The following is a 21,257-nucleotide window of genomic DNA, read 5'->3' as shown; positions in this document are numbered from 1 at the left end:
TATACATTTTAAATTCTATTTCATGATAAAACAAATTAATCCGCCACGTTCATTTAACCAAATAATATATGTATAATCCTTTCTACAACTTGCTCTATGTATAAATTAAAAAAATTTTTTGCCATAAATTTAATGAATTTTGTAATCGATATAATTTTAATTCGAATCATATAATATCCCTGTGATTGCTTTCTCAGTAATGCTGCATATACATAACAGGGACAACGGTCGTTATAGTAACAATCGCCAAACAATGATGCGTTCTATATTGTTGTGTACAGTAGTCAGGTGCAATGGAATGTTAATATACTTGCAACCAATGTGATTTCAATATTGTCAAACAATGCACCCATTAAAATTGGTAATGATAGGACCAACCGAGGTAAGAGCATCCATCGATCGAATATTTATATAAAAGAGGATGAAGATGTTTTAAATCTTACTTTTGTCAATTTATGCCAAAATTATGCATAAACTGAATTACATGTATATACACACCGTGCTTGTTTAGAGCGGGAAGACCACAATAGCGAATTTTCTGGCGGATGCTACGGAAATTCCATATGATTATCATCCAACTCAAGGTGTTCGAATATTAGAATTTGAAATTAATGATATTGAAATGAATAATGAGCGCATCTCGAGAGATCTCGAGCTGTGGGACTGCAGTGGAAATCACAAGTAAACTAACATATATGCTTTCGCAAAATTGAATTTTGAATGAATGAAAGACGAGATATAACAATGGTTTCAACAGATTCAAGAATTGCTGGCCAGCTATACGCAAGGATGTACATGGCGTGATACTTGTATATAGCGCAAAAATGCAGGATTCTTCGAAAAAATTAAGAGAATATTATGATTATTTCGTTAGCGGAGCTAAATTAGGGCCAAATAGTTGTGTAATACTCTTCTTTGATCCTGATAATACATCAAGCGCATCGAAAATTATTTGTAAGTATTTCAGAGTAATAATCCAATCCCAACAAAACCTGGATTTTTCTCTATTTTCCAAATAGTTAAAAATAAAGAAATCTTGTGTATATATATATAAATTAATTTTTAAAATATTATACATTATATATGTTTAAAGCATCTAGTTTCTCAAATGTCTCTCATGTCAAGTGTAACGTGGACGACGGTGGTGATAAATTAAAGACCGACTTTCGATTGTTTCTAAGTGCTCTAATGACAAAACTGCACGAAGACAAAGAAGAAAAACTGATATTGAGTGACAACATATTATTTGCTAAATAGTATGTTCATTTTTTTGTAACAATTATATAAACGATGAAAAATATCACTCTTGTTATTAATATATCTATATATCTCTGTTGTAGTTATTTATAGCCAAAGATACATCCAGTTACCAATATTTTCCTCATCATTGTATCAATATTTTAATTATGCATATCATGGAATGATTGCATATTATTTGTGGGACAAACTTTAATTCGTAGTTTGTCTAAATCAGTTGTTAGTTCTCTCCATGCTCTTTCTACTTGCATTAGGGTTTCTTCGTGACTCCATGAAGTACATATGACAACGTTGGCTTCTTTAACTTGCTCCGTGTTACTTGGTTGCATTTCAATTCGTAACTTCGCTGCTTCCTCAGATAATCCATTTCTTTCCATTACTCGTTTTATAGCCTAGAAATATATTTAACCTGAGTTTATAAAAACATTTAGATTATATAAACAATTATAAATACTTTATACACGTCATAAAATGGGAAATTTAAAATAATAGATAAATAAATTCCTATCACCACGTATTTTGCATACGCAAAATATGATTTGTATGTAAGACAAGGAGAGGACTAACCTCATCTTGTGGAATGATACAAGTCCAAATTTCGCTGCATACATTCTGCCATTTAGCCTGAATCAAAACTGCTGCTTCTAGTATAATAATATGACGACCCTTGTGATAAAGATTATTTATTTCTTCTTTAGCTTTTTCCAAAATTAAAGGCCAAATTAATGTATTCAATTTTTCCAATTGTTCCTACATAAAATATATATCTCTATAAAATTACATGCAATAATATATACTGTAGCATATGACACTAAATTGAATACCTTATTATTAAACACTATGTCACCAAGCAGCTTTCTATTTATAAATCCATCTGAGTTGAGAATAGAAGAGTCAAAATGTTCAACTATTTTACGAAAGCAGTCTGTTCCGGGTAAATATAAGTCGTGAGCTAACTTATCGCAATTTACAAGACCAGCGCCGAGTTGTTGCATTTTTTCAGCAACTGAGGATTTTCCACTCGCAATACCACCCGTTAAACCAATAATATAAGGTTGTAAACTCCTCCCTTCTCTCTAATAAAAGAAATAGATTAATTTATATAAAATGTAATTTATATAGAATTATATACAGAAAATCTCATATGACAATTATTTTATAATTTTTTACAGTGTATCGTATATACTCGGTAGGAAACCTACAGGAGCTCGAAGCCTCGTGCCAAGTAATCGTTTTCTATGATTACTAGAGCTAATTTTGGCCTCTTCGGATTTGTTATGGGCTTCATCAATTGCTAATTCTACCGTATAAATGTCCAATTTGCTTAAATTTTTTTGCGCACGTAATTCATTGACTTTATCACCTCCACGTTTCGTTTCTTGACTCACTACTATCATCTCCAATGTTGGATCTTCCTTAGTAGGTCCATACATGTCATTAATAGGCACAACATTATATGTTATCGATGAATCTACATCTTCCAAAAACTCTTTAACTTCCTTTATTCTTTGCGTACACGGTTGTATAAGCTCCCATAATATTTTGCCTGAAAATAATTTGTTTAATTTTTATAACTGTACCATTGTGTGTACATAATGATACTAATAAGTCATCTGACAGTTCTTATCTGTAAACTATTCAAATGCCTTATTATATACTATAAAGTAAATCGACTCCTAAACTGAATAAGTTATAAGAATTTACCAGTAATCAAGTTGGTATCCGTCACGCCAACAGTAAGTTTTTCTGCACAACGCAAGACAGCCTCGCTTAATAAGATTTTGTGGCCATTGTGCAACCGATCGAATGTGCCACCCAGCACTACATTCTTGTAAGTTTTTACATTCTGAACATTATGTTCTGTACACGTATTATCATACGGATACGAAAGATGGTTCAGATATGTGTAATCAACAAAGCGGTAGTTCTGCGATCTGTTTGCTAAACGATCCTGTATGAACGTGTCCGCCTCCTTTTCACCGCACTTCTGATCAAAGATCACCACTTCCACCGGTTTTTTCGTGTTTATAACAGATCTGTCGGGATATTTCAGGTTGGTGAGCAAGACACGAACGTCGAGACTGGTGGCAATTGGAGAAGTATACATATATATGTCGGCAATCTTCTTAGAAAATTCAGACCCTTTCCTCCGTAACGTCGCAGAGTTGTAATTTCCTGCAAAGATATTCTTTTCCGGAAAGTATTGAATGTACAACGTCTTCAGAACATGCTTCTGGATTAGAAACAACATTCCTTTTATCTTTCTAGGACACGTTAAAACTAGTAGACCAGTGTTCGCCATGTCGTAGAAAATATATTAAAATCACTTCAATTTCTCGAATGCACTTCTCTGATACTTCGACTTACGATTAATTTATTAATCTTGTAGACGATCACTTGCTTTTCTTCCGAACTGATTCTAGCTTCAGGGGATGGAGTTTTTCTTTTCTTTTTTATCTATTTCTATTCCATCTTTCGTCACATGACAAGTTAGATTATTGTAATCAAATTTATGTGTAAATTTTTTTAAAGAGGTGAGGTGACACGGTTGAATAGGACATAGATCAGAGATTACAAATTATTATTTATTATCGAACTTATTGAAGATTGCGATTTGGAAAATCGACCAATTCGATAACCTCAATCTTACTCCGTTTTCATCCGATTGGTTAAAGGTTAAATTGATCCACGTCCACGATTCCCAGTTGAACATGAGCATATGATAGGCTCTCCGATTGGCTCCACGCGCCAATGCGGGCAATTTTGTCCAGATTTTTCGCACAGTCGATTTCAAATATGGCCGCCCCCTTGGTGCGCCTTGGTCACGCCGCGAGAAGCACGATGTGTGCATTGTAATCGTTGTAAGTTGTAACCTTTCAATTTTCGATTCTCTCTCGTAATACACGATGGTACAGAGCAGGATATTCGCGCGGAATCGTGCGCTCGGCTACGTCAGCAACCATGTGCCGCTTGTCACGCGGTACATCCTCCGGAGGAAGGAGCACCTCGTCGTCACGTGCGTGGGCAAGGAATTCCACACTTACGGATGTAAACATTTCACCCTGCTGAGCGTCTCGGGCACCCACGCGGACGATATCGCCTGCCTGACCACGGACACGTTTCACGTCTACACGGCCAGCGCGAACAACGTTTACGCATGGCGCAGGGGAACCGAATTGAAGCACACCTACGTGGGTCACGAGTGCGCGGTCCACGTTCTCCTGCCGTTCGGCGCGCACTTGATCTCCGTCGACGAGAGCAGCACCCTGAAGGTCTGGGACATCAAGGAGGAGAGCCTGATGCTGGAGTTGAACTTCAGCAACAATGTTTTCAGAATAACTACACTGATGCATCCCAATACCTACATGAACAAGATTCTGCTGGGCAGCGAGCAGGGCCAGCTGCAGCTGTGGAACATTAAACTGAGCAAGATGGTCTACACGTTCCAGGGATGGCAGAGTAGCGTGACGGCGTTGGAGCAAGCGCCCGCGATAGACGTGGCTGCCATAGGTTTGAACAACGGCCATATTATTCTGCACAATCTTAAGTACGACGAGACCATATTCGAGCTTGTGCAGGACTGGGGCCCGGTGATATCCATCAGCTTTCGTACGGATGGCCATCCCATCATGGCGACGGGCAGTCTTGGTGGCCAGATCGTATTCTGGAACTTGGAACGACGCATGGTGGAGAGCCAGCTGTGTAACGCGCACAACGCTGCCGTCACGGGTCTCAGATACGTACCAAATGAGCCGTTGTTGGTTTCGTCTTCGCCTGACAATTCTCTCAAGCTATGGATATTTGATATGGCTGACGGAGCGGGCAGGCTCTTGAGAATCAGAGAAGGTCACGCCGAGCCTCCGACGATCGTTCGGTTTTATGGAAACGATGGTAATTATCTGTTGACCACGGGCGGCGATTCTTCGCTCCGGCTGTTCTCTACCGTCACGGAGATATTGAACAAAAGCCTGGGTAGAGCCTCGTTTAACAGGAAAGCCTCCAAGAAAAAGAGTCACTCGGTCGACGATCCGTTGTTAATGCCGCCGATAACCGAGCTCGCGGCCGAAGTGACGCGGGAAAAGGAATGGTGCAACATAGCAGCTACTCATTGCGGTTTAGGCATGGTCACTACGTGGTCGTCTCATCTTCAAAAGATGGGCGATCTTAAGTTGCTTCCTGAGAGATTCAAGAACAATTACAATGCTAACGCGACCAGCTTATGTTTAACGAGATGTGGAAACTTTGTCGTGATCGGTTACAACACGGGACACGTTGATAGATTCAACATTCAATCGGGGATCCACAGAGCGTCCTATGGAAGCGAGAATGGCGCTCACGAAGGTCCCGTTAAGGGCGTCATGGTTGACGATTTGAATCAAACTCTTATTACGGCTGGCAGAGACGCAAAAATCAAGTTTTGGGATTTTAAACCAAAGAAAGGTACTTGCGCCGTAAGAGATTATTTTTCCTTTTTTTTTCCTTCTAAATTATGATATTTTAATGCGATCCTTTCTCAGGTACACCTACAGCAAGAACGACGTTGACACTGGAAGAGTCAATCGAATGGATACGATATCACAATGAGAGTTCCCTTGTGGCTATAGCCTTAGAAAATTTCGATGTTGTGTTAATGGATGTGGATACAAAGAAGATAGTTCGGCATTTTCAAGGGCACGAGGGACGAGTAATGGATGCGTGTTTCAATCCTGACTCTAGGTGGTTAATCACAGCATCTATGGACTGCACAATCCGTACTTGGGACATACCATCGTCACACTTAATAGATATTTTTCAGGTGAATTTATTTTTTATCAGAATTATATAAATAAATAGATAAGTAATAGGAGGATTTCTAAATCGGGTTATCACCGTTTACTTCACGCTTCTTCATTTACTTGGCTAAATATTGTTTCGACCTTTATATTATTTGAACTAAAAAAGAATACATTGAAAAATATTATATTAATGATACATCTCGCGTACTTGCAGGTTCCTGAAGCTTGTATATCTTTAAGTTTCTCTCCGACGGCAGAATTTCTGGCGACCGCGCATGTACGTAATGTAGGGATCTTCCTGTGGTCGAATCGTACGCTCTATTCACACGTGTCGCTAAAGACCATTAGCAAAGACGATGTGATACCCGAAGTAGGACTTCCTGGATCTTCCGTAGAAGCCGAGAAAGTCGATGAAGATGATGTCGTTGCCGAAGAGCCAGATTACGTGTCTCCCGATCAGCTCGATAGCGATCTTATAACCATGTCCGCCGTGGCTCAATCTAGATGGCAGAATATACTCGATATCGATATCATTAAAAGGAGAAACAAGCCGAGGCAACCGCCTAAAGTTCCAGAGACCGCGCCGTTCTTCTTGCCTACGGTTGCGTCGTTGCAACTGCGCTTCGATTTCACGGACGTTAAAAGCAATGAAAACACCAATGAAACTGCCAGTGTTCATCCGCTTTTACAAAATCTTACTTCGTTTAACAAGAGTTTGCTTCAATCAGATACCAACAATTTTTCGGATGTGATAGAGAAATTAAAGGCAATGGGTCCTAGCAACATCGATTTCGAAATTCAATCGTTGTCTTTGGACGAGAGTTCCGCCGAATCGTCAATGCTGCAGTTTATGAAGATGCTTCGTTACATGATGGAACGACAGACGGATTTCGAATTGTCGCAAGCGTATTTGGCAGTTTGCTTAAAGTGGCATGGTACAGCAATCTCGGAGAACGATACGTTACGAAAGTATCTACGGAAAATCCAAAAGGCACAGACGAGAAATTGGCTTACGATACGAGAGAAATTATTTTATAATCTAAGTGTTGTACAAAGTTTTAAGAAAATGTAAAACAATATATTTTTATATCGTGTAAATATTTAATAATTAACAAGTCACCACATGGAGTAAATAAATCTAAGTTTCATATATTTTCAAAAATTAAAATGGGTAGAATGTTTGATTGCACGCACGAATTAAAAAATAAAGTTACATAGACACTCGTCGAGCAGCATTCTTTCGAAAAAATGAAACATCTTTCAGTCAAGAAAAGAATAAACTAAGTAACACTCATAAAAAGGTTTGGATTACTGAGTTTTCCATTTATTTTATACACTATACATTGTAACAATTTTTTCGCTTATTTCTAGAAATTCCTTTAGGCGGTTACGGAGGCCCTGCGTAGTAAAAAGGCATGAGTTATCTGAAATTTTTAAACAATACGTCGCGAACTTGGCACGCACAATCAAAAAATTTATGCCCGATTTTGAAAATAGAAATATTCCGCGGAAGCCTGGAAGCACAAGCGATCGCATGTTGAAACTAGCCAAGCATCACGTATTGTTTCAACACTTTTCCGTTCCATTAATAATCCTAATTGCATCAATTATAAAATATAAACGCAGCGAGAGTTGTTCCTAGAACGTAAGAAGAATTTCGCAATCTTATGCCGCTTGCAATTTACGAACAACAAGCTCAGATTTCAACCTCACAAAATAAGTCGATTTCCGTTACATAGTGTCGAAAATTTATATCTCGTTAATAATAGTAACAAAATAGTATCACATTATAGTATCAGATATGCCATTTGTGTGATGATTGGTTTCACAATTTGATAAACAAGTGTACATAATAAATTCTTTAACAAAACAGTAAACCATGGATAGTCAATAAACTGATACTGTTTTACATTTCGAATGAATTATCCTTTTGTTGCTTTCATGTATATTGGAGATTTAATTCCAATATCATTACGATTTGTTACATATATGCAATCGTTTAGTTGGGAATGCGCTATTGACGAAGCAAATAGAATTATCTACGCACTGATATCTTGTAAAATTAAGTATTATAATATTGAAAAATATGTTGCGTTTATATTTTTACATAACTGTATTAATAAACTTATACATAAGACTTAATACATAGATGATCATTGAAAAAAGTAGTCGTTCAATCGCAAGAAACTTAAAATGCAATGTTTTTTTGTCAGATTCAAAATCCGATGGATCACATACGTTCACTTTGTGACAATATAAATATTTATAAATTATTCCTTATAATAAAGAAACCCGTGCAATTGTTCTAGCGTCGAAGGTTCAAGAGACAAGTCCTTGATATACGATTCAAAGTTTGTAACAATTCTATATAGACTACGCTTGATCGCACTTCGTAAAGACGTAAAAACCTCCCTAATCAATTTATCATCTGCTTGCATTTTTCTCGCTAACACAGCTGACTTTTGAAGTTTGTCCAGAGCCTGCTTCACTGACAGCAGAGTGTTGACGATGATTGGCACGTCCTTTTGTACAATACCATAAGAATCTTCACTCAACGAAAAAACGGTTAAAGATGAAATTGCTTCGGCTGCCCAAATCACCATTTGCCCGTTGTGTAAAGCATAACGAATCTTATTATCATCTTGCTCGCCAAAGATGTAACTGATGAGTGGCTTAGAAAATAAATAAGTTACAACAGCTTCTTTTTTCTGCTTCAAAAACTTTTGAATAAATGAACCGCTGTAAGGAGCTTCCCTTGCATCTGCTTCCGCTACTAACGTTGGTGCTACGTCCGGTACTAATTTCCGCATGTGGTACATATATTGGCTTTGCTGAACTGGTGGTAATCTTGTTGTCAACGTGCTATAACAGGTCGTTTGATCTTGAGATTTTGCAGATATTGCATTGAGGTCCGACGAGAACTTTTTGAGAAGATCTGTACACTTTTGCACCACGCAGTTCCAGTTGTATGGATGACCACCTGGCTGACTGAGCGTGAACAATGTACCCCTTCTCATTTTCTCCTTTTGGGCTAAGGTGACCAGGTCCAAGTAACCAAGGTGCTGCATTATCGGTATCTTGTCCATTGATAGTACATCAATAAGAGTCATTTCTGAACTATCGGGAGTGTACGCGCCACTCAAGCCAAATTTAAATGGCGCCCATTCGGTCAGGTATATTTCAAATATCGTGTACGTACTGCTGATAATCAATATGAATATAAATTGATGAAGCCACAGTTGCAATATCAGTGACAGGTTTAGCAATTTAGCCACAGTGTCCAAAGGCTTGACTTCTACCTGCATAGAAATCGCAGATAACAATGCTTCACGGTAATACGACCCCATGAAATAATAAACAGCCATATAATACAGAGTTGACCACATGGAGGAAATTATCAATGTCGGGAACATGGTGTAAATTCTTTGTCTCAGTTGGAAGAATTTAGATTGCGCTATAATAGGAAACCGGAAATATTTCTTAGCAGAATCGCCAGTCTTGATTGAAAAGTATAATCCACTCCACAAGCCGCCGAACAGCAGGAAGTAGTACTCTTCCATCGTGCACGTTCCACGTATGACGCTGCAGTCCGCAGTCGAGCTGTAGCTTCCTCTCTTCAACGACAAGTGTAGCCAGACCAGAATACCACCGATAACAATGTATAACGCTCGCAGAAGCAAGCTCTGAATCATGAGGGTCATACACAGCTTGACGAATCTGCTCTTGTAGTACGGCGGAGGATGCAGGTAACTCTTGCTGCAGAGAAAACCCTGCAGGACGGTCACCATGGCGAGGACGACGAAGTAAACCCACATCCGTGTCGACATCACGGTGCTCCACGTCTCGTCGAACCAACGCGCAAAGTCCGTGCTCGCATTCGTGAGCAGGACGAGGCAACAGACGAGAAATAATTGCAGCAACACACTCGTGACGACGGCCAAGGTCATCCGCCGCATCAGCAGCTCCCGGCAGCCCTTCTTGTCCGTCTCGATCATCGTGCTCGTAGAAGCCGGTTAACCCAGGTTAACCTTCACCTTCGCGCACGCCGGTTAACCTTCAAATTTCCATCCGCCGCGCCAGGCCAGGTTCCGCGCGACGACGTACCTCAAGCTTCCTCGCGCGGCGTAACGTCGCTCATCACTGCTCCCGCGGGCTTTGTCGAGGATTATAGCTCCTGTGCGGACATTGAACAGAGAAAGATTTCAAATAATTTTAAGATTTTAAATAATATTAATTGCAACCTAGCGTAACCTCGCACCATTGAGCGCTTTAAATACACCAGAATTGTGTGATACAAAGTCAGGAAACGCGTTCGTATATCTTCACGCACTGACACTCCTTACTCCTTTCCACATAGAAACGCGCCTATTTCATTTTATTGATAATCGTGTAAATGGAACTTAATGATCTTTAATGACAGGTGACGCACACGGCACAGGGCACAGATGGGAATTTGGCGGACATAACCTCAATTGGGAGGTTAAACGTCGAGGATAAATTTGTTGTCAAAATAGTACCGAAAAAGTTCCGACAATTTAACCGTGATGTTACGAGATATCATCCACTGCAAAAATTTTTGAAATTTCTGCGAAAGGTAAAATAGGATATTAAGATAAGAGAGAACAAGAGTCTATATAAATCTGTACCTTGGAGGTGAGGAATTGTATCTGCAGTTTTTGTTAAAATGGAGTTAATACATTTTTCAATATAACAGGAGCTTAAGGACTCTTCTCTCGTCCTTATACTGGAGAAAATCGATTTTCTTAGGATTTTCTTGTCCTCAAAGTTTCAACTTTTACTAATGAAAAGGTTTTCCAGGCCAAACGGTAAGAGATACGAGGTTGGCCAAGAGGACCAAAGTTGCTCCTCTCGTCGAGTTCTATAAGGAAAAAATGCCAAAACTAAAAAAATTAAGCTTCAACAATTTTTTTTAAAACTTTGTGAGGCTCAGTATCTTTATTTTTTATACCGGAAGAGGTACTGAAATTTATACCACTCATAAAGCACACCTAAATTAACGTATATTCACAGTTTCGAAAAAATTCTAAGAAAATCGATTTTCTCTAGTACAAGGACGAGACAACGTCCTTAAATTGTATAATGGCTCTTATGTCTATTATTTATTTTTAGATTTAAAAAAAAAGTTTTAAAATTTATATATAAAATTCTTCTATATCCATATAGAAATGACCCCACATAAGACACAATGTTTAGAAAAAGTATTATTACTAGTTCCTAAGATACAATGTTCAGAAAAAGTCATATTGAAAATTTTTATAGTGCCTAACATTTAAACCAGATACCAGCGTGTTATTGGCAGTTGTACTTATGTACTGTCAGTTAAATTGCTTTATTAAAAACTTAATGAATCAAGCTGCTATTTTTATTTTACATGTAAAAAAATATATTCCCTACATTTCCCTATTTAAAACTTTTAAACCTTGTTTTCTCTGAATTCATAATAATGGAGATACGATTCTTTACCTGTAAGGTACAGAAATAGAGAAAAAGAAAGGAAGGAAAAGCCTCGAATTTGGCAACTGTCCGAAGCATAATCTAATACATTTTCTTTTAAATTAAAATAATGGTTTTTGAGAAATTGTTAATTTATATTCACCAGGTAGCAAATCCGACACTTGGAATAAGATAATCTAATTTAAGAGGGAAATGGCAGAAAATAACGTCGTCAAGTCAAAAGATGGGAACACGGAGAGCAGCGTGGACGTCAGTCGTTATTTGAACAGCGCGCCGCCCACGATCTTCGACGAAATCGTCGCATTTCAGAAGCCTTTATTCGACATGCAATCGACTGCGAGTCGAGTCTCCGATTACGATCCCTTATCCGACGGCGGGTCATCATGCGCCTTCGACGCGGATTCTCTGCGCGCGTCCACGACCTCGCTGTTAGACTCTGCGGTTGATCGGGTTGAGCACAGCGCGCTGAACGATGCCTACAGAGACGCGTGGATACCGTCGGAGCATACGCGAAAAATATTACGATCCATCGCAACCACTGCGACTGGCGCGAGTCACTTGGACCGTGAGAATCTCACTATGCCCGGACTGGCTGTGCAGGGTGACATGCCCGACTTGATCAAGAACGCCTCCATTCACTTCCTGGGCGAGGACGAGAACATCCACCGGAACGTGCTCACGGTGTCCGACGTGACGCAGGACGAGCGCGGTTTGAGGAATCTGATACAGGCCGGCTGCTATCGAGCGGCGGTCAATCTGTCCGGTAGGTTGCTGGCTATCTATGCTCAGGGCTACGGCAAGATCAATCAGCCCAGCAAGCACACGCCCCATTCACTGCAGCTCTGGTATACGAGACTGTCACTGTTGGCCAAGCTGCGACAGATAGATGTCCTGGAAAGCGAGTCGAAGCCGTTTGGCAATTTAGACAAGCCTGACATGTACTTCACTTTTTACCCGGAATTGTATGGCACCAGGCCAGGCTCCATGGCGTCGTTTGCATTCAGATTATTGCTGGCGGAAATCCCGTCTTACTGTGGTAAACCGAAACAAACGTTAGAAAATTTATACAAATTATTGGCGACTGTTAACCAGATTATAGCTAATTTCCGAGCTGGTCTCAGCGGCGAGGGGACGCATGCGAGGATCAGCGAATCCGATCAGCGGGATGCTGTGAAACTGTGGACTGCCAGGAAATCTAGAATCCTGGTCTCCGTCGTCAACTGCGCCATTGGCATGAGAAACTACATTCTCGCGATAGAGATCCTGGAGGATCTGTGCAAGCTGCCAGATTGGAGCGCGGAGCAGATAGGTATCTTAAAGTCGGCTATAGGAAGGGTACATTTGTTCCTCGGCGACGTTACAGCGGCGGAGAAGTATCTTGTTCGCGCTAATAAGGAAGAGAAGGCAACGAACGTCAGGGAGCTGGTAGATAGCGGCCTAATGGCGGTCGCGCAGAACGCCTTTCAAGAGGCCTACAACTGCTTCCAGTCCGCGTCGACGATGGATCCGTCCAACGTAATGTTGATTAATAACATGGCGGTGTGTTTGCTTTACACCGGTCAGCTGAAAGCGGCTGTATGGCTGTACGAGAGCGTCGTCAATAGAAATCCACTCAAGAGTCTGCAAGAGCCGATCTTATTAAACATGTGTACGTCATACGAACTGCATACGACACACTGTAAACAACCGAAGTTACACTTATTGCGGCAGCTAAACAGATACAAGGGCGACGCGGCCGATATTCAATGTCTAAAACTAGCGATGTGATGTTAGTCACGAATTGTCATTGTTAAACGCGCGTTAACACATTGCGATCCGAGTCTGTTATTTTTACAAATTATAAGCTGTGATTTAATTTATGAATAAATGTATATAAATACTAAGATCGGAGAATTCAGGTAGTTTATATTAATCTACTTTCTTAAAAACTATCAAAAATTAAACTGACTTAAAAAATTAAACGGACTTAGTTCTACTATTGTTGATTAATTTTCTTATATTTGGAAGTGGGATCACCGCTGCACTCCGATCAAAAAAAATGTTGCAAATTTTTTACTATTTTTATGTATGTACAAACTATATACTTGGGATCGGGTCACAAAGCGTTGATCCTCAGGGAAGATGTAAATGTGATATTAATAAGAATAAAAGTCTAATGTTTTGTGTTACATATACAGGCGCTGAATTTTTTTCGCTTTTATTCTGACGTCACGTCGCCAAACAAATATATAATATATGCCATTTATTACGTTATACGTTCTACGAACGTCTTTATCTCGAATTTCAGTCGATTATATGGAAATTATGTGATTTGCGCATCCCGAATTTCCCTCCCAGGGTCATCGATCACACAAGAAACACAGCGGGGCGTCAAAGTAAAATAGCCTTTATTACATCGTGAAACGAGGACAATTTAACGAATGTTCAACAATTGCTATAGTTTTTCTCTCCACCTCACATTCTCTCCGCTCTATTTCTCTCTTTTCGTTTTTTTTCTCTCTCTCTCTCTCGCTCGCACATCTTTCCTCTTTCCCCGTTTATCGGCTTTCCCGCTTTTTTATTACGTTTTTTTTTTAATCGAAAGAATACGGGTGTCGCAGCGTTTCTCCGAAAATATATATTATGCAATAATCCGGTGTCTTTTTGTTCTTTCTTTCGTTTATAGTAAGCAGTTTCTTCTCAATCGTTCTTTCTGCGCATCGGTTTCCATGCTTCCAGTTTCGCTCACTGTTTCCTCGTTTTCCCGTTTTCCTATCATTTTACTTTTCTTATCTTTATTCTTTAAACTGGCTAGTTTACTCTTTCGCGCTTTCTCTCTCTCTCTCTCTCTCTCTCTCTCTCTTTCTTTCTCATTCTCACTCAAACACACACTCTCTTTCTCGCTTTCTCTTATTATCGCGCGATTACATCGTAGCACGTTATTATTAGATTATCGGATTTCAAAACTGCATTCTCTCTCTCTCGCTCTCTCTTTCTCCCTGCAGAATAAAGGCACGAACTGGCGGAAAAGTCGGCCTAACTGTATAATATCATTTATTTATTATGGATGGAACTTCGTGTCACAATACAATTATTTTTCTTTATTTCCTCTCTTTCCCCACCGTGTGTGTGTGTGTGTGTGTGTGTGTCGTCCCATGGGCCTTACGGCGGTTTCGGCCCGTTGAATTGTTAGTGCCGCGTAAGTTAACAAAGTAGTGCGAGCGCAGCGCAAGAATCTCCCCGTGTCGGTAAATATTAATTTATTTATATTATAATTTCATTTTTTTTTTTTTATTTATTTATTTATTTATATTAATTAAATTGTGTATCGCTACACATCTATCTCGAATGCCCATTGCCGACGATCAAATTAGGATCGTCTTTCATTAGAATCATTAGATTAATACAAGTAACTTTAGTCCCTCTTATAAGGAACAATAAAGATATTTATTCGGTCATGAAAAGAATGAAAGATTTTTCGCTTCAAACATCTCTCTATCTATCCTCCCATGCCGGATTATTTTGGACACAATAATTATCAAGAAAGGCAAAAAATATTTTTATTACAATATTATTGTATGCATAAATAAATCCAAAAACGGCAAAGATTATTACTTTTATCAGAAAATAATTTTTAATAATTTAAAGTAATAAAATTGATTTAAATAAGTAAAATTTACCTTTTACAGAAACATGTTTCACTTATTTCGCATTAAGTATTTCATAAAAAATTACAGTGCGAATTTATGAAAAAGGAATTAAAAATACACGCACACATAAATATTGTTTAAATATTGTTGAATTTTTGATTCAATTTTGCGCTGTTTATCCTATTTAAATTAAAAAATAAAGCACATAAATGTAAGTATATTAATTTGATTTATTACAAAAAATATAAAGCCAAAATATAAAGCTAAAGTTCCTCAAAATAATCTTTGAGAATAATATATATGTACCCTATCAGTAATTATTTTTTATATAAAAATCGTTGTATAATAAATTTCTTTTTATAACTGGCACAAACATTTAAATTCTTGCCATGCCATGCAAAAATAATTCTAGTTTACGTGCTTCGATATAGTAATTTACGACCTATCTCGATCTGTGAAAAAAATAATCAAAGCTGCGAGAGATCTTTGATACGACGTGTTTTAAATAAATTGGTCTCCCAGATTGGTATCCCAGATAAGTGGAGTTGAGTTCTGCGGAATTTTTCGCGGCGCGTCTTAAAGATTTACATTTATACGAATTAATTATATAAAATTACATCGCTCGGAGCTTGCGCAACGGGCACTACATCGTCCAAGATAAGCCTTCAGGTTGTCCCTTTCTCGCCTTTTTCTCACGTTCGAGTTACGTTCACACACTTCGTCTTATTACAATAATATCCACATCGCTATTCCTGTCAATTAAATGTAATTGTATGTATATATGTATCTAATATATAATATATACACCATTGTGTATATAATATATATATATATGTATATATACGCCAATTTATATAGTAAATTTATCTTTTTACGTCTACAATATTTATATATATATAATATATTTATATACTATATGGCGTAATATGCGCTTACGCCGTCTAATCTCTAAAAAGAAACGTTACATTATTGTCTGCGGTATTTTTTGTTTTCGAGTATTCATATATATATATAGTATATATACAATTCACATTTTTTGGTATTCATATAATATAATAAGTCAATGAAAAGCTCAATGGCGTGACCATGTAGTATTCATTGAGTACAATAAGTCTGAAAATCCGTGCGCTTCGCGATACTCCTTGTATAATCGATCCAACGATCTGCTTCGCAGAGAACAGGGAGTGGGACAGGAGAGCGCTGTTATCTTTCGCTCTGTTATACTTATCACGAATTTCATTCGCTGCGATTGCCGATTTAAACAACGAGAATAACCGAGGATGGCACGTATATAATATTCGTATAAATCAAGGAGGATCGTGAAGGTGATTCGGCTCTCGACGACAGTGTCGCGCTAACATTTACGTAATTTTTTTTTTCGTTTATCTTGGCAACTAGGCAAGCTCGGTCGTTCACGGAAGGCATCGTATGGTGATTATTAAATCGTTGCTTCAACAATCATTAACAATTTTCATCGCTCTTCATCTTTTCCTTTCCCTCACTTATTTTATTTCTGTCTCTATAGTTATTATCTTCGCTGTCTTGTCTTTTTTTTTTTTTTAATTTTATCTCGTTATTGTTCGTTATTCGGGAGATAATGTCGATGCACAAAAGCTGGCGCGATTTACATTACGCTGTAACTTTTTTTTCTTTTCGTTATTTAGTAGTACGTACATATACTGAGGCAAGCGGGTCGCAAAAAAGCTCCCGAATCAGAGGAAATATATAATATATACTTTATATATATTTATATTATTTATACGTATATATAATATTGTCTTCGTAAGTTTTCTGCCTTTCCTGATGTCTTAACCCGTTGTTGGTCGTGAAGTTATATTAAAAAAATGAAGACATCAATATTATGGAAGCGACACAGTTTCATTGAGCTCAAAACTCTTTGTCGAACTCATCGAAATTATATCACCTTCAATTTTCGGTGCAAATAGAATGACTTGAACATTTATCAAATCCCTAATTCAAGAGAAACGAGACGTAATAATTACAGGCAAAGAGATACCCTCTTTTTCTTTCTCTCCGGAGAAAGTAAAGCTTACAATGCAAAATTAAAAAAAAAAAAAAAGAAAGATAGAAAAACATCGAGAAATTAAAAAACGGAAAGAACGCGCGCTGAGTTACTGCTGAGTTAGTGGATACAGTTAGGAACGACTTGTCGCTTGTAACTAAATGAAATGCGATTGAGACTCACTTGTTGCGGATTGTAGAAAAAAAAAACGAACGAGAACGGTCCGCGTCGATAAGAAGAAATTACGACAATTCTACGCGCCAGTGTTGGATGTAAGGAAGAGATCCGCCCCGGCCGGAGTCATCCGCCGCTCGATCGAGTTAGTGTACTATGTCACGCGTGCGTCCGCGCATATAATATTACATTATAATTATATAAAAATATATTTCTTAATCGTTAACACTATAATAAATGAGTATTATAAGCATTATATCTGCACAATATTTTTACCTTTCTTTCCTTTTTTTTTCTTTTCGCATAGTGGTAGTGGTAAACACGATGCCTATCGCGGATAACCGAAGCTTCTACACGCACGAAACGTCGAGGAAGTACAACCGTGACGTACCGGTTTGCCGTATGCCGCATACACGCACACATACGCACACAACACGCACACACTGGCACAAAATTTCAATAATATACGGTAATATCTGTATCTCATATCTTTCTTCCCCGTTATTTTCTTTTTTTCTTTATCAATAACAATATCACTTATCACTTGTAGTACTCGTGTAAATAAAAAGACGCATAAACTGTTATAAAATACATTCTCGAGTATTATCAATCTGTAGAGTATATATATATAATATACGTCCTTATCTCCCTACGCCGTTCGAACGAATAAAATCATATAAACGTCGTAATATAATAATTTTAATAGTACAATATTGGAAGCATTTAATATCATACTTAGGTGTTACGGTTATTTTTCGGGCCTCGGATTTCGGTGAAGAGATTATTGCGAGGTTTTTCGGTGCACGTTTTCGTGTGTCTCTTCGCGCCGCACCTTTCCACAAAAAAAGCGAACGTAACAAAAGGCGCCAAGGACAGCCGTACGCTTCGGGCATCCTTTCGACGTCTTTTGGATACGTTTCTTTCGGATATTTCTGCGTTATATTCGTGTCACATCGAAATCTAGTTTCCAAACTACTAATCTTCGCCACGCGAAACGCACGCGTGTTTCTGCTATTCGGCAAGAGCGAGGTCAGGGTTCTGATGAAAGGTGCCACACGCAGTGCTATTCGTTGCAAAAGGAGAAAAAAAGTGATAAATAAAATGGAGGCCCCTGAGAAACGGATCCTCGCGGAATGTGTAACGCATTTCACGACGTACTACGTATTTCTCATCGTCTCGATCAATTCATCGAACAATCACGTTGTGCATTGTAGAAATAACGCGTCATCAACTTGTAAGTACAATAACAAAAAAAGAAGATCTCGCATGACATCGATCACCGACCCGCATGGCCCTTAAATTCAAAACTCGTCCATTTCGCTCTCTTTTTCTCTTTCCTCTTTTTTTCCTCCGTTCTATACATATATATAATAATGTAGAATAATAATATAATAATATAGCCTGCTTTCTTCGAGTAAAGTTATTCATTGTAAGGAAGTGGAACATGAGATTCTAATCTCCGTCTTTACAATCGACAAAATTCCTTAATGTTAAGCTCAATTAACAGCTGTACCCCAGACATATTTGATTCAGTAAACTCAATATATCCATCTTTACTCGCGTAGAACGAGTACTTGTTATACACTATGCGCGATCTCCATTCTTATATTCAAATTATCGTTAAAACCTGAGTTTTCGAAATTATTTATCGAAACGCGCGATACATCGCTTTGCGCGAAGATTAATTGTTTAAGAACATTTTTTTCTATCGTCGAATCTAGCTCGTGTATCATTTTTTTTCTTTTTTGCGAATGGACATCGCGCTCCTCGCGGACGTAGCTAACAAATTTGTACATTAATTAGTTTCCTTATTATTGTCATGGTATATATAATATTTTGTTAATAAAAATACTAAAATATTATGTATATTATATTATATATATAATAGATTATTGCATTATGCTTTTTGGTACCGTTACATGCGTTTGGCTTATTTGTCGACGCGCTTGCCGCGAGTAATTTTCTTTTTCGTTTGTATTCACCGGTCATTTTTTTTCTCAAGTCAAGTCCTAAAATAAAATTAGTACAATCTCTAAAGCCGGTTCAGACGATACAAGATGAAACGATACATCTCAATTGCGAGATCTAGCGTTCATTTTGACATTTTACTTCTCTGAATTGCATCGCCTAAAACCGTTTTTTCATATTTTACTTTTTTTTCTTTTTGAAGTACGAACCGACGAGCAATAACGCCATGGCTTTATAATGTGATGTCGCGCAGCATCTTAGATATATATATATATATTATACTTATAGCTTCACGAAACATCGCGGCGTCCCTTAAAGTTCATACCGCGAGAGGAGGGTATAAAGGCGTTCTAGCGTTTTCTCACGAAAAGAGGTCCTCGAAGGACAAACTCACACATAAAAGAGGAAAATTCTAAATGTAAGAAGAAAGCATAGTCTTATATAGATTACCAGTAAGCAAAATGTCAGCGATATGCTAGCAACGTGCCAGCAAATTACCGAGCAGAATACCGTAGCGACGTACTGGCGTGCGCCTTAAGCTCGCGTTCTGCCAGCAGAGCCTGCAGAAATAATCTGATAACAGATACCGAGCAAAATCGTTTGTGATCATTTAAATGGAGTATATCCTAATAAGAGCAAAATGTGAGCCGTTATCCCATTTGCTGTAATTTGCTAGCAGATTCGAACAGAATATTGCGGCAAATGGAGATAAAGTGGCGAGAATGGAGGTTCGACCATTACTCTGGCTCAACAAGAAGGAAATAAATAATAAAAGAGAGGAGAGAGGAAGAGGAAGAGAATTAGGAAATGGGTTAGACAAAAGAGAGGAATTCGAAGGAGAAATGGTGGATTGAGGATAAAAGTTAACATGTTTTTAGGAGACAACAGAGAAATGGTAAGTTGAGCAAAACAGAGATTGTGAGGAGGGAGATGATCGAAGATTTTGCTCGATTTCTGTTGGCACTCTATTAACAAAATTTATAGCAGACACTTTGCAAAATCTATTCTAGATAGATTTGATTATCTGGGAAACTGTGCGTTTTTGTACAACAACTGATAACAATAAAGGACAGAGATACACGTGGTCACATGCTCTCTCTGTCACACAATGCTCGGAGAAGGGATAATGTAAGAAAATGTTAAAATAAGATTAGGATAACGCATAACTCTATATGCTCGAATAATAGGCGGATTCCATAGTCGATCCTGATCTTCGCCCCATGTGTTAATTTTACATGAAACTGATTGGAGATATAAAGGTTGTGAGTAAAGGAGTGAAGTAAATGGTAATCCATAAAAATGAGGTTGGAGAGAAATAGGATAATGCGCATCTCCTTCTAAGAGCAAAGAAAGTGATTGCTATTCCTCTTTCCTTCTTCCCACCAACTGCACAAGGAAAGCATCTGACTCTCTGTGTTGTCCTCTTCTACTAATTCTGATTTCTCGTCTCTAACAGAAGCGCACAGTCTATCTATATAAGTCTATGAGCGAAAGGTCTAATCTAGGTAAGCGAGCGAGCGGATGAGCAGACGGAGTACTCCTATTCTCTGTAGGGCTTGCAGTAAGAATAACGATGATTCATGTGTTGGCTATAGGAGCCGGAGTGAGAGAAGCGCTTGAGGCACTTGGAGCACTGGAAGGGCTTTTCGCCGCTGTGCAACCGCTTGTGTTCAGTCAGATGATGCTTGTGCTTGAACGCTCTTGGACACTCCACACATTTGTAGGGCCTTTGCCCTGAAACAATTGCCATTTATCATTTACTAATCTTTTTTATGTTCGCTCATAATAATTTTTTTTAGAAAACACGATAGTCCTTGGACAAAAGATTTCACAATTAAGATTTGTCGACTAGCTAAAAAAAAAAAAAAAAAAAAAAAAAAAAAAAAAAAAAAAAAAAAAAGAAACTCTAATTTTCTAATTAATAAGCTTTCGATAGTTATTAAAAAAATCTTATTT

The 21,257-nt window shown here is 38.2% G+C and overlaps 6 protein-coding genes across 8 annotated transcripts in view; 3 read left to right on the top strand and 3 right to left on the bottom strand.

Annotated features, from left to right (window-relative positions):
- The first annotated feature begins 248 nt into the window (after positions 1–248).
- LOC143900777 (intraflagellar transport protein 22 homolog) lies at positions 249–1,326 on the top strand. Its single transcript, XM_077412482.1, has 4 exons — positions 249–382; positions 512–681; positions 758–954; positions 1,094–1,326. The coding sequence occupies exons 1-4, from the start codon at positions 344–346 to the stop codon at positions 1,255–1,257; spliced, it is 570 nt and encodes a 189-aa protein (XP_077268608.1). The 5' UTR covers positions 249–343; the 3' UTR covers positions 1,258–1,326.
- Ppat-dpck (Bifunctional Phosphopantetheine adenylyltransferase - Dephospho-CoA kinase) lies at positions 1,094–3,907 on the bottom strand. Its single transcript, XM_077412471.1, has 5 exons — positions 2,962–3,907; positions 2,460–2,803; positions 2,082–2,333; positions 1,825–2,007; positions 1,094–1,649 (listed from the first exon to the last, which is right to left on the bottom strand). The coding sequence occupies exons 1-5, from the start codon at positions 3,557–3,559 to the stop codon at positions 1,401–1,403; spliced, it is 1,626 nt and encodes a 541-aa protein (XP_077268597.1). The 5' UTR covers positions 3,560–3,907; the 3' UTR covers positions 1,094–1,400.
- Positions 3,908–4,034: 127 nt separating this feature from the next.
- LOC143900768 (WD repeat-containing protein 36) lies at positions 4,035–7,267 on the top strand. Its single transcript, XM_077412465.1, has 3 exons — positions 4,035–5,697; positions 5,775–6,052; positions 6,247–7,267. Exons 1-3 carry the CDS (start codon positions 4,164–4,166, stop codon positions 7,102–7,104), a joined length of 2,670 nt encoding a protein of 889 aa, XP_077268591.1. The 5' UTR covers positions 4,035–4,163; the 3' UTR covers positions 7,105–7,267.
- A 202-nt stretch (positions 7,268–7,469) lies between these two features.
- Positions 7,470–10,425, bottom strand: Ndc1 (Nuclear division cycle 1). Of its 2 annotated transcripts, none has more exons than XM_077412468.1 (2): positions 10,291–10,425; positions 7,470–10,206 (listed from the first exon to the last, which is right to left on the bottom strand). In XM_077412468.1, exon 2 carries the CDS (start codon positions 10,025–10,027, stop codon positions 8,303–8,305), a length of 1,725 nt encoding a protein of 574 aa, XP_077268594.1. In that variant the 5' UTR covers positions 10,028–10,206; positions 10,291–10,425; the 3' UTR covers positions 7,470–8,302. The 2 variants fall into 2 exon arrangements, with proteins under 2 accessions (XP_077268594.1, XP_077268595.1); XM_077412469.1 differs by lacking the exon at positions 10,291–10,425 and adding an exon at positions 10,274–10,289.
- A 45-nt stretch (positions 10,426–10,470) lies between these two features.
- Positions 10,471–13,677, top strand: LOC143900774 (trafficking protein particle complex subunit 12). Its single transcript, XM_077412479.1, has 2 exons — positions 10,471–10,626; positions 11,653–13,677. The coding sequence occupies exon 2, from the start codon at positions 11,700–11,702 to the stop codon at positions 13,272–13,274; it is 1,575 nt and encodes a 524-aa protein (XP_077268605.1). The 5' UTR covers positions 10,471–10,626; positions 11,653–11,699; the 3' UTR covers positions 13,275–13,677.
- Positions 13,678–13,877: 200 nt separating this feature from the next.
- Positions 13,878–21,257, bottom strand: part of Zfh1 (Zn finger homeodomain 1) — a 35,356-nt gene continuing 27,976 nt past the window's right edge. For both annotated transcript variants that reach the window (XM_077412466.1, XM_077412467.1), the window contains exon 9: positions 13,878–21,035. In XM_077412466.1, the coding sequence (XP_077268592.1) occupies positions 20,842–21,035 (194 nt within the window). In that variant the 3' untranslated portion in view covers positions 13,878–20,841. The remainder of the gene's footprint in view (positions 21,036–21,257) is intronic.

This window comes from Temnothorax americanus, unplaced genomic scaffold (genome assembly GCF_048541705.1).
Source record: "Temnothorax americanus isolate GAGA-0224 unplaced genomic scaffold, ASM4854170v1 Scaffold30, whole genome shotgun sequence".
Taxonomy (NCBI): domain Eukaryota; kingdom Metazoa; phylum Arthropoda; class Insecta; order Hymenoptera; family Formicidae; genus Temnothorax; species Temnothorax americanus.
Note: the sequence above shows the minus strand (reverse complement) of the source record. Positions and strands in the feature narration are given on the sequence as shown.